Below are 17,525 nucleotides of genomic sequence, written 5' to 3'. Positions count from 1 at the left end.
AAATATTTGGAGCACAAACAAATCCAAGTATGATACACTCTGTGATCCCAATACATTACATGTATATGTAACGGATTTACCGTTATACGTTTATTTTAATGCATACAATTGTTTCTGTATTGTTTTCTTTTATGTATGTTACGTATATTCTTGACTGTGTAATGCGCAAATCCTGCCTGTTCTCGGAATTTGTAGAACATTTTTGAAAGTGAGAATCAACAGTATTTGTTTTACAAAAATCAACTAGAATATTGTTGAAACGTCGAAAAACTCGCATAATTTTTATATAAAATCTGACTCGCCGAGAGACAAAGTAGTATTATCAGTATTATTGATCCGCCATTGTCTGTGTGCTATAGGCCTAGCAAGCCATAATTGTGATTAATGTCTATTAATAGGAAAACTGCACAGTATGATCAAGAACGTTATATATTTTGAACCTTAAATATCGTTTAGCTTCTGTGTATTACTTGGACGTTGTTATTTTTATGAGGAAATTAAATAGAAAGACATCGTGAACTCAAGCGAATTGTGTAACAAAATCAACTCGGAATTAATTTACTCGTTGTGGCCTCAGGTCATCTATAAAATATTCAGTTTTAGACCGGATATGACACTCAGTATTGTCTGTAAGTTTATAAACTCTTGTGTATAAACTATGTTTTGTAATAACTACCAATAATAACCCTTATTACAGACTGTATTGTTTTGTTTGTATATTAACAGTGTGCATTGATTTTGTTGACAAATATCATAAATTTAATATATATTAACATTTGACTCACTACAACGTGTTACCATACGGTATATAATGATTCCGAAACTCGTTCGTAGTTGTATAACATAACATAGAGTAAAATTAATTATTTCAAAGATGTATGCATTAATTCAAAATAATTATTGCAGAAAGTTTAGGGAATTGTAAAATAAACCAATGAAACATTTAAATACAAGGTCACATGATTTACTAGTTACATGATGGAAAGGTCCAATTATTTCAAGTGCTAACAATATTGTGGGTCTGATGTAATACGAGCAATATGTGACAAACTTACCAAGACAGCTAGTAGTGATATTAAAACACTGGATATCAGCAAATGCACGTGAGAAAGTAACATGAGCTTGTTTGTTTCTGAATTTCGCCTAAAGCTACAAGAAGTTTATCAGCGCTAGCCGTCCCTAATTTAGCAGTGTAGGACTAGAAGGAAGACAGCTAGCCGTCACCGCCAACTTTTGGGCTACTCTTTTACCAACGAATAGTGGGATTGATCGTCACATTATAACGCTCCCATGGCTGAAAGAGCGAGCATGTTTGGTGCAACTGGAATTCGAACCCGCGACCCTCGGATTACGAGTCGAACGTCTTAATACGCTTGGCCAAGCCGTGCAGAGAAGTGTTTAAAAATAGTGGTAGCTGGTAAAAACTCTGGTGAGAAAAGGGTTTGTTAAAAATAATCAATTACTGATGATGGTACTGGTACAGCGGTAAGTCTACGGATTTACAACATTAAAATAAGGGGTTCGATTCCCCTCGGTGGACTCAGCAGATAGCCCGATGTGACTTTGCAATAAAAAACACACACAGTGCTTGCTGAAATCACATTGAACTGTCGACTACAGAGAAAGCAGTTAGTCTACTCTGGTAACTACACTAGTTGACTAATTGGATTTAACTGTCACTCTTATAACTCCCCCGCGTCCACAAGGTGAAGAGATCACCAGTATGAATGACACATTAGCTACATAGCCAATCACGGCCATCTTTCTGGTGTGTTTTTCTCACGGACTTATTGTATCTACCATAACTTTTGTCAGTTTAATTGTTATTATTGTGTCTATACGTGTTCTATGACACTGTATATATGTATATATGTTTCTTATTTTTTAGTTTTGATGACAATAAAAAACTATCCCTTACAATAAAGATGAACAGCGTAACCAGTAAGCTAAGTAAGAAATGGTCTAGTTCTATCATCATTTATTTTAATAACGCAAATATTTGTTTAAATTAAAATTATAAATTACTCTGGCCTTAAGAATATCTATAGTACTTCATGCCAAATAATATAAAATGTCATTTACAGAAACTTAGGGACATACCTTAAAGGATTCTAGACTTTTTTGAATAAAATAATATATATATCCAAATAATCTATTTTTAACATCCAGCTAATGTAAGTTTTGAAAAAAACTAATAGAGAGGAAAATAACATAAAAATAATGACAACATAAAACCTCCATCTTGATTTTTTATAAGTATTCGTAGTTAACTAGAAATTATAGAACTTTAAAATAAATGAAGACAGAGAGTGGGTTAAAAGATTTTTAAAAATTAATACATGAAGCCTATTAAAGATTTTTTTCATCATCATTTATTTTAATAACGCAAATATTTGTTTAAATTAAAATTATAAATTACTCTGGCCTTAAGAATATCTATAGTACTTCATGCCAAATAATATAAAATGTCATTTACAGAAACTTAGGGACATACCTTAAAGGATTCTAGACGTTTTTTGAATAAAATAATATATATATCCAAATAATATATTTTTAACATCCAGCTAATGTAAGTTTTGTAAAAAAACCAATAGAGAGGAAAATAACATAAAAATAATGACAACATAAAACCTCCATCTTGATTTTTTATAAGTATTCGTAGTTAAATAGAAATTATAGAACTTTAAAATAAATGAAGACGAGAGAGTGGGTTAAAAGATTTTTAAAAATTAATACATGAAGCCTATTAAAGATTTTTTTCTTGCTGAAATAAAATGGTCCATCCTAAAACAATTTCCAATGACATTAAAAACATTAGGATTTTTTTCCTAGCAAAGACTTGAAAACTACTTCAAATATTTTTCCATATGGATATCAAATCACAAGAGACTACTGGCCAAATGTACCTGTTTATGACATAATTCATTGAAGTAAACGAATAACATAGAAGCAAAATAGTGTAATAATACTATGAATCCGTCAAAAAAAATATGGACTAATGAGATAATGCTCGAAATATATCAAGAAGGGGAAGATTATAATAACTTGTGTTTTATATGTTCATTATGCAATTAAATATACTAAGACTAATTATCTACTTTTGATTTTCATCTGATATTCGTTCGATTAGGGCGTGACCAGGTGGGTTATGGCATTCGACTAGTAATTCGAGGGTCGTGGGTTCGAATCCCCGGCACACCAAACATTCCCGTCTTCTCATCCATGGGAGCGTTATAATATGACGGTCAATCCCACTATTATTTAATAAAAGAGTAGCTCAAGAGTTGGCGGTGGGTGTATCTGCTTTCCCTCTAGTCTTACACTGCTAAATTAGGGAAGGCTAGCGCAGATAGCACTCGTGTAGCTTTGCGCGAAATTCCAAAAGCAAACATTCGATTATTTTTCCTAGATATGTTTTAATGTATATTAAAATTTGAATAAAAATTAATGAAAAATTAGATAAAAGAAATAAAGGAGTTCTTTTAATAGTGATCAGTTCTGGATTTGCTAGAATTGTTTGTTTCGAATGATTGTGCATCGCTACATGAGAGTTAAACGTAATAGCAGTCCCTTCTTCAACAGTCAAAGACTGGAAGGAAAGCATCTAGTGACTTACTCACCACAAACTCATGGGTCGTTCTTTTACCAGTGATATAATTGAATTGGCCGTTACATTATATAAGATTTTAGCGATGTAAATCAGTAGATTTACCTTTATTCCACCCAGGGATTATTAACTAGGATAAGAACAACTTGGAGTTGAAACTAGTTGAGTATTTTTACAGGTTTTGTGTATTACATTTAACAAAGTATATTTAATTTTTTGTCCAATGAAAGATTTATCTTTAAAAGCTATTTAATATCTTTGTAGTAACCTACAGTACAATGCTCTCTTGAATTTTCTGCTTTTGACGGGTCTTAACCATTTATGCATACTTCAATAGAAATTTGTGTGCCATTTTTTATAGAATGTAAAAGTACCTTATGTTTAACGAAACAGATCGTACGTTTGTTTTCAAGACACAATTCAAGCCGTATTACCAGTGTCATCAGTGCAACCATTCTTAATACGGACATATACGTTTTATTACTTTTCGTGTTGTCTCTATTCGTGTCTATTTTTATGTATTTCCCAGAATGTTAAGGTTTACAAACGTAAATCTAAAACACATGTCTCTCCCAGGAATAACAGTAAGTCTACGAATTTACAATGCTAAAACTAAGGGTGCGACTCCAGTTGGTAGACGCAAAAAATAGCCCGATTTGGCTTATATTCAGGTGATGCTAAAACGCTAAAACAGAGAAATACCTGGTTATTAGATTGTTTGATTTTTAGACCTACATTATTAGTTGTTTTTGTGTTTCCATTATTTAAATAAAAATGTACTATTTAAAAGAATTTTCCTCCTTGAAATGAAACTGAAGTTTGTATGATATGAGTAAAGTAACGTTTCATTTTTTGTCTACTTTACCAGTGGGTATACCAACGAGTCACGCCGGGAACTCATTTCTCCAAAAAAAAAAAAAAATTTTAGCGATGAAGATATATAGATATATATTTTGTGAACTGTTTTGATGATTCTAGAAATTGACATGTTTAGGGAATTTTATACGAGTATTTCCGCCACGAAGACTCAAATCGGTCAACTTTTCCTCGAAGTCATTTGTACCACCTCTGAAACTCGTTTGGTTTGGTTTTTTGAATTTCACGCAAAGCTATGCAAGGGCTATCTGTGCTATCCGTCTCTAATTTAGCAGTGTAAGACTACAGAGAAGGCAACTACTAATCTCCATCCACCGCCAACTCTTGGGCTACTCTTTTACCAACGAATAGTGGGATTGACCGTCACGTCTTCATCAATTACTGAACGTCTTGAAACGTCATTTATATAAATGAATTTTGTAGTTCATGTAATAATAGAAGATTCTGTTTTATCTCTTTGGTGTGGTAAAACTCCACCTGATTTATTTGAGGTATAATGGTTGAATATTGAAAAGGGTGACATATCGATTATTCACTAACATTTATCGAACCCGATAATTCTAATCAAATAGCCCTATGATTATTAACATGGTCAAATGTACCATTACTTTTAATGAGGGCTCGGCATGGCCAGGTGGTTAGTGCTCTTGACTCGCAATCTGAAGAACAAGGGATTGAATCTCCGTCCCACAAAATATTCTTGCATTTTCAGCCGTGAGGGCGTTATAGTGTAACGGCGAATCACGCTGTTCGTTGTTAAAAGAGTAGCTCAAGAGCTGGCGGTAGGTGAGATGATTAGTTAAATAATAAATTATTTTCTATTCCTCAATTTACATCATGTAGATAATAAATTAACGACTTTCTATTTGTAATGAAAACACCTTAGTTCCTCAGTTAATGAAGAATATATTTTTGTTCTGTGTCCTATCAACAGTCACGTACGTGAAACCTCCATTAGAACTAAGATATCGATAAAATCGGTTAACCAATTTCTTGTTCATCACAAGATTTGGATATGGCACTTAAGTCTTGATTTAAACAGCAATTCACTCTACGAATCATCGGTTTGTTGGATATTTACTCTTGTCTAACATCTGAATTGTATCTCAGCCCAAGAGTTGGCGGTGGGTGGTGATAACTAGCTAGATGCTTTCCCTCTAGTCTTACACTGCTAAATTAGGAACGGATAGCGGAGATAGCCTTAGTGTAGCTTTGTGCAAAATTAAAAAAAAACAAACAAACGTTTGGTTTGAATTTTGCGCAAAGCTACACGAGAGCTATCTGAGCTAGACGTCACTAATTTACCAGCGTTAGTCTAGAGGGAAAGCATCTAGCTACTCATCACCACCCACCGCCAAGTCTTGGGCTACTCTTTTACCAACATATAATGAGATTGACCATCACATAATAAGGACCACAAAACTGAAAGGGCGAACATGTTTGGTGTGACAAGTATCCGAACCCGGGAACCTTGGATTAGGAGTCGAGTGCCTAAACCACCTGGCTATGTCTGGCCTAAAGACAAGCCTATCTCAGCCATAACTTATAAAATAAAATATTTCATGTCACTGTAATTATTTAATTTCATTACACAATTTAATAAACAAGTTTATTTTTTTATAAAAAATAAATATAAATATATTTATGTTAATGGTTTACCAGTCGTATGGAGATAAATTTCTAATCCTTAATATTTTCCCTATAAAACTTATAGATTTTCTCCCGCTTCTTTTCTTTTGGCCTATGGATGGTGCGACTCTTGTCAGGGTGTTATTGATATATTGAAACCAATCTGATGGAGTCTGATTCATTAATTGTAGAGCCTTGCAGTGAGGGATTAACATGAGATTGTTAACTTTTTGAGAAGAAACAATCGAAAAGCCTTTACCACCAACCAAAAAGCAATAGGATTTAGTGGAAAACACTAAAGAATTTTAGCTTGAATACAAGAAAACATTCGTATGAAAAATTATAAGCGTGTATTCAATAAGGGTAATGAAACCGAACTTCAGTTTTTAGCAAAATTCCTTTTATTAATAATACGAATCATTAATAATTTACACAAAAATTACTATTAATTAATATCAATTCGTTTCTTTTTTTTCGCGGTTTATTTGATCATCCTTTAATAGCAATAGACTGGACAAACTAACATCATCCACCGCCACCTTTCGGGCTACTCTTTTTCAACAAATAGTGAGCTTGACCATCACATTATCAACCTCCAACGCAGAAAGGCCCGGCATAGCCAAGCGTGTTAAGGCATTCGACTCGTAATCCGAAGGTCGCGGGCTAGAATCCCGGTCGCACCAAATATGCTCGCCCTTTTAGCCGTGGGTATGTTATAAAGTAACGGTCAATCCCACTATTCGTCAGTAAAAGAGTAGCCCAAGAGTTGGCAGTGGGTGGTGATGACTAGCTGCCTTCCCTCTTGTCTTACATTGCTAAATTACGGTCGTAATAAGCGCAGGTAGCCCTCAAGTAGCTTTGCGCAAACTTCAAAACAAACGTGAGGCAGAAAAGTTAAACATATTTCGCCAAACAGTTTAAATACCACGTGTTTTTAAACCGATAAAAAAAAATCGAAAAATAAATGTATTTAATGACACAGGCATAGATTGTAAAATATTATAATAATTATAATATTTAACAAATGTTAGGATATTAAATGCCAAATCACATAATTTATCATGTAAGTAATACGTAGATGTTAACAAAAACGTGGGAATAATCTACTATTGTTTTTCGATCAGATTTTGTAATGTTTAAGCTTGAAACAATGAGGACAAAACATTTTGATTCTTCCGTATTGCATAATCTATTTCATTCTGTAATAAAAAACGAATATAAAAATATATATATTTAAATTTTAAAACAAGGATAGCTCAGATAATATCCCATTATAGCATATATGAAAACAAATTTGTAATACTTCTGCTAGCTTTACCTGTATTAACTATATACATTCAAAGATCAAAATATTTATATCTTTAAAACACATGTGATATTCAGAACGTTAAAAATATTTCTCGCTTTATGTACACAATCTATGAATTTCTGCGTGTTCGAAAAGTGCTCGAAATTTGTGTTACACGGTTCAATGACTGGAAGTGTTCAATATGTACAAACTCAATTTCAAAGAATGTGACACTCAGAGTAGCATTAGGTTTATAACTGATTGCTGAAATACTAAGTAGTAGATGAAAGCTGAAGGAAAAAATAAATTCTTTATACATCGTAAAGCATTTTTCAAACTTTAAAATACGAGGTATTAAACTATCTATGGATAATTTTCTTCGCTTATTTGTTATACGTCATCTTTCATCAAAGTTTGTAAGATGTAAACAAATTCACTTTCGTTGAGTTTTGTAGCTTTTTTCCACCTCATCCACTGTTACCAGAGATATATTAACAATGAAGTATTATGAAATATATATTTGATAAAACTTTAAAACCCATTAAAACTCACAAACGGTCCGAACTTTACACCGAAGCAGACTTAGATGAAAAATGTGTCATAAGAATGGAAATAACATTTGAGAAAACTATTTCTTACCTTCACTTTTAAATTTTTACCTCCATATCCTTGAAAGATAAAAATCTTATCAATATATAGTCAGCCTATTACTGTAGGGCGCAGCATGGCCAGGTGGTTAGGGTGCTTGACTCGTGACTGTGGCCAAGCGCGTAAGGCGTGCGACTCGTAATCCGAGGGTCGCGGGTTCGCGCCCGCGTCGCGCTAAGCATGCTCGCCCTCCCAGCCGTGGGGGTGTATAATGTGACGGTCAATCCCCCTATTCGTTGGTAAAAGAGTAGCCCAAGAGTTGGCGGTGGGTGGTGATGACTAGCTGCCTTTCCTCTAGTCTTACACTACTAAATTAGAGACGGCTAGCACAGATAGCCCTCTAGTAGCTTTGTGCGAAATTCCAAAACAAACAAACAAAAGACTCGTGACTGAATGTCTCGAATTTGAATTCTCGTCACATCATGTTTGATGTTAGTCGTTTCAACCGTAGGGACGTAATAATATGAGACTCAGTCCCACTATTCGTTGATAAAAGAGTAGCCCAAGACTAGCCATTATGAGTAGCTGCCTTTTCTCTATAAATTCAGGACGGCAAACGCAGACAGCTATCGTGTAATTTCGCGCTTAAAAAATTAAGCTTTTAAGAAAAATCCACAAGAAAAATGTATCTCAGGACTGCTGTTATATGTATTAACAGTTTCACTGATAGAGCAGAGAAAAATGTTTCGACCCTCTTAGGTCGTCTTCAGGTTAATAAGAAGGTGAAACGTTGCTCTATACTTTATTTTGGTAAAAAATTTAACACCCACATCAGCTGTCTTGAGATACATTTTTACTTCAAGTAGGTTTCTCGTCATCATGAATCCACAAGAAAGTTTAACTGTTGAATAGCTAACTGTTAACGACATTTCAATACCGAACATGCCGCGCGCGCCTTATCTTACTGTTAAGTTTTCATTGTCCATTTCAAAATCATTCTAATTGGAAACTTTAATTCGACATAATATAGACCAATAGAAGTTTTAATGTTTTATTTTACAATTTTTACAAATTCAACGCACAGACTATCTGAAGTAGATTTATTTTTTTTTACTTTACGTTTAAATTACTCAAATTGCAAGTTTTCACTTTTAGCTGAAAACTATTATAATAGTAAGTTATATGATTTAGTTAGTTACTTTATGATTTTATATTGGGTATAAAATCATACAAGTATTAGGCTTGGCCCGGCATTACCAGGTGCTTAAGACTTGTAATCTGAGGGTCGAGGGTTCGAATCCCGATCGCACCAAACATGCTGGCCCTTTCAGCCGTAGGGGCGTTATAACGTGACGGTCAATGGAGGTATTCGTTGGTGGGTGGTGATGACTAGCTGCCTTCCCTCTAGTCTTACAACGCTAAATTAGGGACGGCTAGCGCAGATAGCCCTTGAGTAGCTTTGCACGAAATACAAAACAAACGCTTTCCTTGGTAGAATAAATGCATGAAACAATGAAATATTAAAAAAAAACACAAAGAAATTTTTTTCCGACATTCTTGACATCGAGATTGAATAAAAACACTGAGTATTTCATAACAGAAATGTTTTATTATCATTAACCTAGCTAATAGGTTTCGAATAGCTAAATTATATTGTTTGCTTATTTGTTTTTTGAATTTCGCACAAAGCTACTCGAGAGCTATCTGTGCTAGCCGTCCTTAATTTAGCAGTGTAAGACTAGAGGTAAGGCAGCTAGTCATCACCACCCACCGCCAACTCTTGGGCTACTCTTTAACCAACGAATAATGGATTGACCTCCCATTATAACACCCCCACGGCTGAAAGGGCGAGCATGTTTGGCGCGACGGGGATGCGAACTCGCGACCCTACTAAATTATATAAATTAAACAAAGTTTTAAGAGCTGCCTTTTTTTGCTTTAGAATTTCTAGGTAAAGCATAGTTTCGATGGTAAGAAAAATTGTGGTAAATTAACAATCCCAGCTACAGTGTTATTTTCTCAACTAAGTAATTGACTTCTTTTGTTAGTTTCGATTCTCGATTCTTGGAAACTGGAGGCTATACTGGAATCCATCGTTCTTGTTACGGTTTTAAAAACGTCTACGCCTTGTGATTGGTAGCTTTTCTGAAGATTTAAAACATAATAGACAACTGACATGTCATTCTACAGATATCTTATAAAATGAAAATGTTGTAGCTACAAGTTCTCTTTACCAATTTTCATTTTGTAAATAGATAAGTGTGATTTTCTGACTTACTTCTGAAGCTTAGAAGGGATTCTTCTCAAGCAGAAGGTATTTATCCAGATGTATATGACTTAACATTACCTTTTGTCCTCGATGGCCCCTCTTCATCTGAACTAACCTTTTAACGTCTATTCATTTGTATCAAGTTTTTTCCTGAAACTCATTCTGTTCTCGAACGTTAAGGTCTTTAAAAAGGTTTTTCTTAGATTAGTAGAATTATCTATGGACCGAAACATCAACACGACAAAGTCAAATAGTTTTTAAATGATACGTTTCGCGAGGTTTACCTAGCATTATAGTCGGTCACCATATAGAGAAAATCTTAAAGTAACAACCCTTCAAGAGCACGATTACGTATCATCTTTATCATGAATTCAAAATTTGCTCTTGCTCACAACAGTTCTTAAAATCAGACTATGATCAGGTTAATACGAGAAAATGGAATTATTAACTATTGAAACAAGACTTCATACCCTTAAAATACGACCAGCCTTCTCTTAACGAGACATATGTACTTGAATATACAAGTTTATATCAAAACTTTATTAATAAGTTATAATCTTACTTCGGAAAACAAATCTCAAAGGGAATTACACAAGCGAACAAGACAAAATATAACGTAACAAGTATTTTGAATAATTCACATTTTACGCTAAATACCATTCTAATATAAGTATCGATTGAAACCATAAACTTTATAGATATTCTTGAAAACAATAACATCAAGTTTCAGATGTTATAAGTTTATGTACGGGTGTACGTATATTAAGAAATACGTAGCATATATAGAGTGAAAACTTTGATGATTTTTAAAGTCAAATATAAATTAATATGAATCTTTTAAGATAAGTCACGTGCGACAAACAAACCACATTAATGAAGTATGAAAAATACAATCTCCTTGAGTTCTCAATGCAGTTTTCTCACATATATGTATGTACATTTACTTAAAAATTAACAGTAAAGATCTGGCTATGTATAGGTTCTACACACTAATCTGGCATACTGACATTTAGTATGTAGCCATCTAAAACGCAGATTAAAGATTTACTTAGTAAGACAGTAAAATCTCCATTACAACTATAAAAAAGGCAAAATATATTCTTACGTTTTTCTCTAATAAGCTCTTCAATTACTGAACAAATTGAACGAGCAAACTTGACATTAATACATAGCTTCTTATATAAGTTTTGTCTAGAGAGAGTAGCGAGTGAAAATATTTCTAAGGTTTCATTGTATCGATTTAACAACTAATCACTTTGAGACACTTACACGGCAAGCTAATTCAATAGAACATCAACATTCTATAATAAAACTCAACCATAGATAAAAGTGAAGAAACAATAGATCCAATTTCACATTACAATATATTCAAAATGTATAGTAATAAAAAAATAAACTTCGAGCAATAATGAAATCAGTTTTACTGGCTATACCTATACACACAGAAGACACGTCACAAGAGATAATAAGTCATATTTGCTGGAGAAAGATAAGTTACCCCAGCATTCATATTATAATTATTGGTGTATGAGTTATAAGACACAAAACAGACAATACATTTTGTTAAATTGATTAACTGAAACACTGTTAATAAATCATTTAAATTAAAAATAACAAGGTTAGAGCTTTTGTATTTTCCGCGGTAAAGCTACTCGAGGGCTATCTGCGCTAGCCGTCTCTAATTTAGCAGTGTAAGACTAGAGGGAAGACAGCTAGTCATCACCACACACAGCCAACTCTTGGGCTACTCTTTTACCAACGAATAGTGTAATTAAACGTCACTTTAAAACGACCTCACGCCTAAAAGGGAGAACATGTTTGGTGTGAGGGGGATTCGAACCCGCAACCCTCAGATTACCAGTCGAGTGCTTTAACCACCTGTCAATACCGGACAAATTCGATCTCCTTCCAGTTTAAACAGGATCTTTATTTCAAATTCCCTATACAATTGGCGGTTAAATCCCACCAGGGTTAAGAGTTAGTAGTGTTTGTGTTATTAATTAAATATCTTTCTAGAAGTCCAACAGCTCGAAATTAGTGACAGCTATGCGCAAATAACCTTTGTACAGCCTTGCACGCTTTTAAAATAATCCAACTTCTACTAAGAAAAGCCTGATAGACTAGGTATTGCGAATATTACGTAGAGCAAAATTCATTTGTGTATAAATTAACCTAAGCGTTATGATTTACTGATGCGAAGTTAAATGGATTAATTTTGCTTGGATTCCTTATACGTGATGATGTGTAACTCGCCACTAGATATGTGGAATTATTATTATCAAACATTTTATGAAATTTATAACTCGAAACCAAATGTTCCTCGCTAGTACAGCGGTAAGTCTGTGGATTTAAAACGCTAAAATCAGGAGTTCGATTCCTTGAGATGGACTCAGCAGATAGCCCAATGTGGCTTTGCTATAAGAAAACTCATACTGAAAACTAAATATCTCAATTTCAAATTTGGCACTTTACAAATTTATTTCGTTAATCTTATCAATGTCCTTATATAATTAAATAAATAAGTCCTTATTTATTTTAAAGAAATACTTCACCTTACTTGTCTTCAGAGCTATAGTTAATAGAGAGATTAAACACTTTGAGCACTTTATATTAAATAATTGATTATACGTTCACAGACATAATTTTTATATGTCTCTCGTATAAACATCAAGAAACCTTTATATATATAAATAATGGCCTAGACATTCAAATACGTAACGGCCCGGCATGGTGTGTTAAGGCGCTCGACTCGTAATTGGAGTATCGCGGGTTCGAATCCCCATCGAACCAAACATGCCTGCCCTTTCAGCCGTGGGGGCGTTATAATGTTACGGTAAATACCACTATTCGTTGGTAAAAGAGAAGCCCAAGAGTTAGCGGTGGATGGTGATGATTAGCTGCTTTCCCTCTAGTCCTACACTGCTAAACTAGGAACTGCTAGCGCAGATAGTCCTGGTGTAGCTTTGCGCGAAATTAAAAAAAATACACAAAACAAATTTCTGTGTATCTCCCGTATAGAGACTTATCCATCAATACACCTTTTTGAACACCTCACTGGAGATAGGAGGAATATTCGAATTGACGAACATTTTTACGTTTTTGGTAGTTATTAAAAAACAGTAACCTCCATATTTTTAATCAAATATTTAATTACTTCAGAAAAATAATATGATCACAAACAGCATTATTTTCTTCTAAAGTTTCAATTCCATCCGCTCAGCATGGACGCGTGATTAAGGCATTCGACTCGTAATCTGAGGATCGCGGGTTCGATTCCCCGTAACACTAAATATGTTCGTTCTTTCAGCCATGGGGGTGTTATAATGTGACGGTCAATCCCACTCTTCGTTGATAAAAGAGTAGCCCATGAACTGGCGGTGGGTGGTGATGACAAGCTGCCTTCCCTCTAGTCTTACACTGCTAAATTACAGATGGTTAGAGCGAAGAGACGTGGTGTAGTTTTGCGCGAAATTAAAAAAAAAACAAGCAAACAAATTCCATCTTACATTTGTCTGATTGAAATACGACGGAATTCAAAATCTACATCTTATATTTTACGAAATATAATTGCTCACAATTAAATTTTGTTTTCTCTTTTAATGGTGGAAGTATAGAAGATAGCGTACCGGTCGTGAATTACGTTTACCCTAAATATATTGCTTCATAGAAATTTTGTTCAATGGGAATATAAAGCATATGCCTTTTCATTTTAGGATAAATTAATTAAATGCAAAAGTAAATTAGTCTAAACTCAAACTTTTCATGTGCTCGTATTTGTAAAGACAAATGGTTATTATTTTGCATAATTTAGTCCTTTTTATAAAAAACGAGGGTTGCATATGAACTGTAACTCAGTCCTCTCTATGAGAATTATATAACCTGGCCCGGCATGCTCGCCCTTTCAGCCGTGGGGGCGTTATAATGTGCGGTCAATCCCACTATTCGTTGGTAATAGAGTAGCCCAAGAGTTGGCGGTGGGTGGTGATGACAAGCTGCCTTCCCTCTAGTCTTACACTACTAAATTAGGGACGGCTAGCACAGATAGCCCTCGAGTAGCTTTGTGCGAAATTCAAAAACAAACAAAACAAAACCTTAACCTATTTTTTTTTTTCAGTTAATAATAGTTTTTCTTTTACACGAAACTATATCGACAGATTATTTCTTAGATCCTGTGACAAGTAAAAAAATAATTTATCAATCTAAAAGTTCGTGTGAAACAAACATCGATTAAAACTGACTTTTCAAAGACTTAAAATTATATTTAAATTGAAGATTAATAAGTTGATTTCATAAAGTCACATTGACAAAAACGATCGGAAATCATTTGTCGTTTCAAATCATTTGTTGATAATAAATATTATCTCAAAATCGTCTTTACAGAGAATGACTGATAATTGTCAAGAAATGCGAATTTTGTTAAATCGTTTTGTCTTATAAATATAAAATACAAAATAGTTGGTCAGTCACATAAAAGTTGATATTCATTATAAGTAACTCTGGTCTAAAAATTTTAAATTAATTTTTATTAAATATTTCAAAATTACGTTTCGTCAGTTTATATCTAAAGAAAGCACGTTGTAACCAGAGATCATTTACATTTTACAAAGCACATTGTAACCAGAGATCATTTACATTTTACAAAGCACGTTGTAACCAGAGATCATTTACATTTTTCTTCAAGGTGAAATATAAATGTTAAACAAAATTAACACAACAATATGTTTTCATTGTGTTAAGCATTTGGTTAACGACAATAAAACGTGACGAAGAGACTGAAAGTCTTGAAAAAAAGATTCATATATTTATGAAATATAACCGATAAGATGTGTTAGTTTCTCTTTGTTTTCAAGTATTCCACAGTGAATAATTAATGAACAGCGCCTACCTCCAACATTTATGCTACCGTAATCGAATAATAAGATTAGTTTGTTTTGAGTTTTTTGTAAAGCCGTCCCTAATTTAGCAGTGTAAGACTGGAGGGAAGGCAGCGAGTCATCACCATTCACCGCCAACTCTTGGGCCACTCTTTTACCAACGAATAGTGTGATTGACCGTACATTATAACGCTCCCACGGCTAAGAGAGCAAGCATATTTTTTGCGACGGAGATTCAAACCCCCTACCCTCGGATTACGAGTCGAGTGCCTTAACCACCTGGCCATACCGGGCCGCAAATAATAGGACTGACCGCCACTTTTACAACAAATACAACAGTGCATAGCAGGACTTTTTCGGAGGTGATAGGAAACGAATCATCAATCTTCGAATTCACTGTCTGGTAATCTTAAGAATTACCTGCGCACGTCCCTACTGAGCAGTGTACGATTTCACTGACAAGGCGATGAATTTACTGAGACTTTACATGAACACCATTTATTAATTAATTACAGTCCTTCTAATATGATAACACAAAGACAAGTGTCCCTCGTGTCCGTAAGAATAAAAAAAAAGACAACCTTTAAACAGGTGTAAAGCTATGATTATATTTAAAATTAATCGTTTTTTTGTAGATTTGCAAGTTATAAAGTACATATTTTATGCAGACATAATTTTTGATATTTCTAAAGGTCAAATTAAAAATATAAGCAAAAAATTCATGTATGTATATATTCAGGTATGCATAATAAACAACAACACGTGAGACCGAGTTAGCCCATATGTATGTACAAATACCCAATAAACTGAGGTATTCTTATAACAAGTTATTTTATCAATGCTGTCTTTTATTCTCGTGAAAAACCTGATATTGATATAAACTGTCAGAGGCGTTTCAGATTCTACAGACTTTTATAAACATCTTTATAATCAGAAACTTTTGATTTTTTTTTTTTTTGCTAAATATTAGCACTGGCCAGCACTCCCACAAGACTTATAATCTGTTAACGTTTCAATCGTTTATATTATTAAACAGTCACGCAGAGCTGTTAGTTAAATTCTACAAGCAATACTTGTCTGTAATAAAGTTTTCTTTATAATACGTATATGTAATACATAGGTGTAAATATCTCTATACATAAGTGCCGGTTGGGGCAGAAGTACAAAACCTCGTTCAAAATAAAATTTACAAGTTAGAGAGAAAATGTAATTCATACTTTTTACCTGTATTTAATGCCCAGAAGCAAACACACAACGCTAGAATCTGACACGACTTCTTCAAAATCATCGCATCTGGTGTTACACTTCAACACTTCTCTCTTCAGCTGATGATTGATAGAACTGGATGATATATCTACTTGATTTATTCACCATCATTTATACTCAGTTGTTAACGTCTTATAAATTTTCTACATTTTACTCGTCTTTAAAACCACGCTACTAACCAGACATTAGGGTTGTCAACAAATCGAACACTCTGACAGCGTGATTCCAAAACGATGGTAGAACTTAAAAACGGTTGAAGTCAGTTTTATTTGAAATATATAATGCACGCTCAAATTACGTTTGTCTGGAAATATTTGCAAGATAATTATACTACCAGTTAAAACTGAGCGCTTCAAGTTGCCACCTATCACTCACTCAGCATAGCTATATTTAACCGGGAAGCGCCAGAACGAAAACTCTGCTCTTATGCTATGCTTTCAAACTCCATGTTAGTGCTGCCCCCGTGTAAATATCTAACGAACTACACCTTAGTGACAAACATTAAGACAACTCTTGTGACCCCAATTTGATAATGTTAAGTTGTAAGTTGTGAGATACAAATCAAGATAAACTAGTTATTGTAGATTTTTAATAAATTTGTTATATAACTTAAAGGTAAGTCACGTTCGAATTGTATTTAAACTTGCTTTCAAGAAATGTAATAAAAATGGTCTTTACTGCACCAGTTAAGGTCTTAATTAAGAAAGATTAAGCTTTAATGCAGCTATAAGTCACTAATTAGCTTCACAATTAGCTTGTGAGTTTCAAAAACAGCACATGACGGGGAGCATATTTGTATAAAATGTTAATAAGAATTTCAAACACAATATTAGCAGAAACTGGTGATCCTGAACAGACCTAAGAAATTGTAGAGACGAGCCCTAAACCGACTTGCCACGACTTTATATTAACTAATAAACTATCATCACTTACTTCTAACTTTTTTACGGACTTCTAAAGGTGTATCTCTGACTTATATTCTTTAAACATTGTTTCAAACATGAGGTAATATACAGAACATAAGAATGAAAATTATGTTTAGTGTTGTTTTAAATAAATTGAAATTTTGAATATATAAATAATATCGCTACACCAAAAGTAAACTATCTTACTTATTGATTTCATATA

General features: G+C 33.8%; 1 protein-coding gene across 1 annotated transcript in view; it reads right to left on the bottom strand.

Moving 5' to 3' along the window:
* The window catches only part of LOC143233215 (protein turtle-like), a 266,135-nt gene extending 249,375 nt beyond the window's left edge, over window positions 1-16,760 (bottom strand). Inside the window, exon 1 of the mRNA XM_076469189.1 lies at window positions 16,356-16,760. Coding sequence (XP_076325304.1) covers window positions 16,356-16,419 — 64 coding nt within the window. The 5' untranslated portion in view covers window positions 16,420-16,760. The remainder of the gene's footprint in view (window positions 1-16,355) is intronic.
* Window positions 16,761-17,525: the final 765 nt, after the last annotated feature.

Source organism: Tachypleus tridentatus, chromosome 1, assembly GCF_004210375.1.
Source record: "Tachypleus tridentatus isolate NWPU-2018 chromosome 1, ASM421037v1, whole genome shotgun sequence".
In the NCBI taxonomy this organism is placed as follows: domain Eukaryota; kingdom Metazoa; phylum Arthropoda; class Merostomata; order Xiphosura; family Limulidae; genus Tachypleus; species Tachypleus tridentatus.
This window is presented reverse-complemented; position numbering and strand designations above follow the sequence as displayed.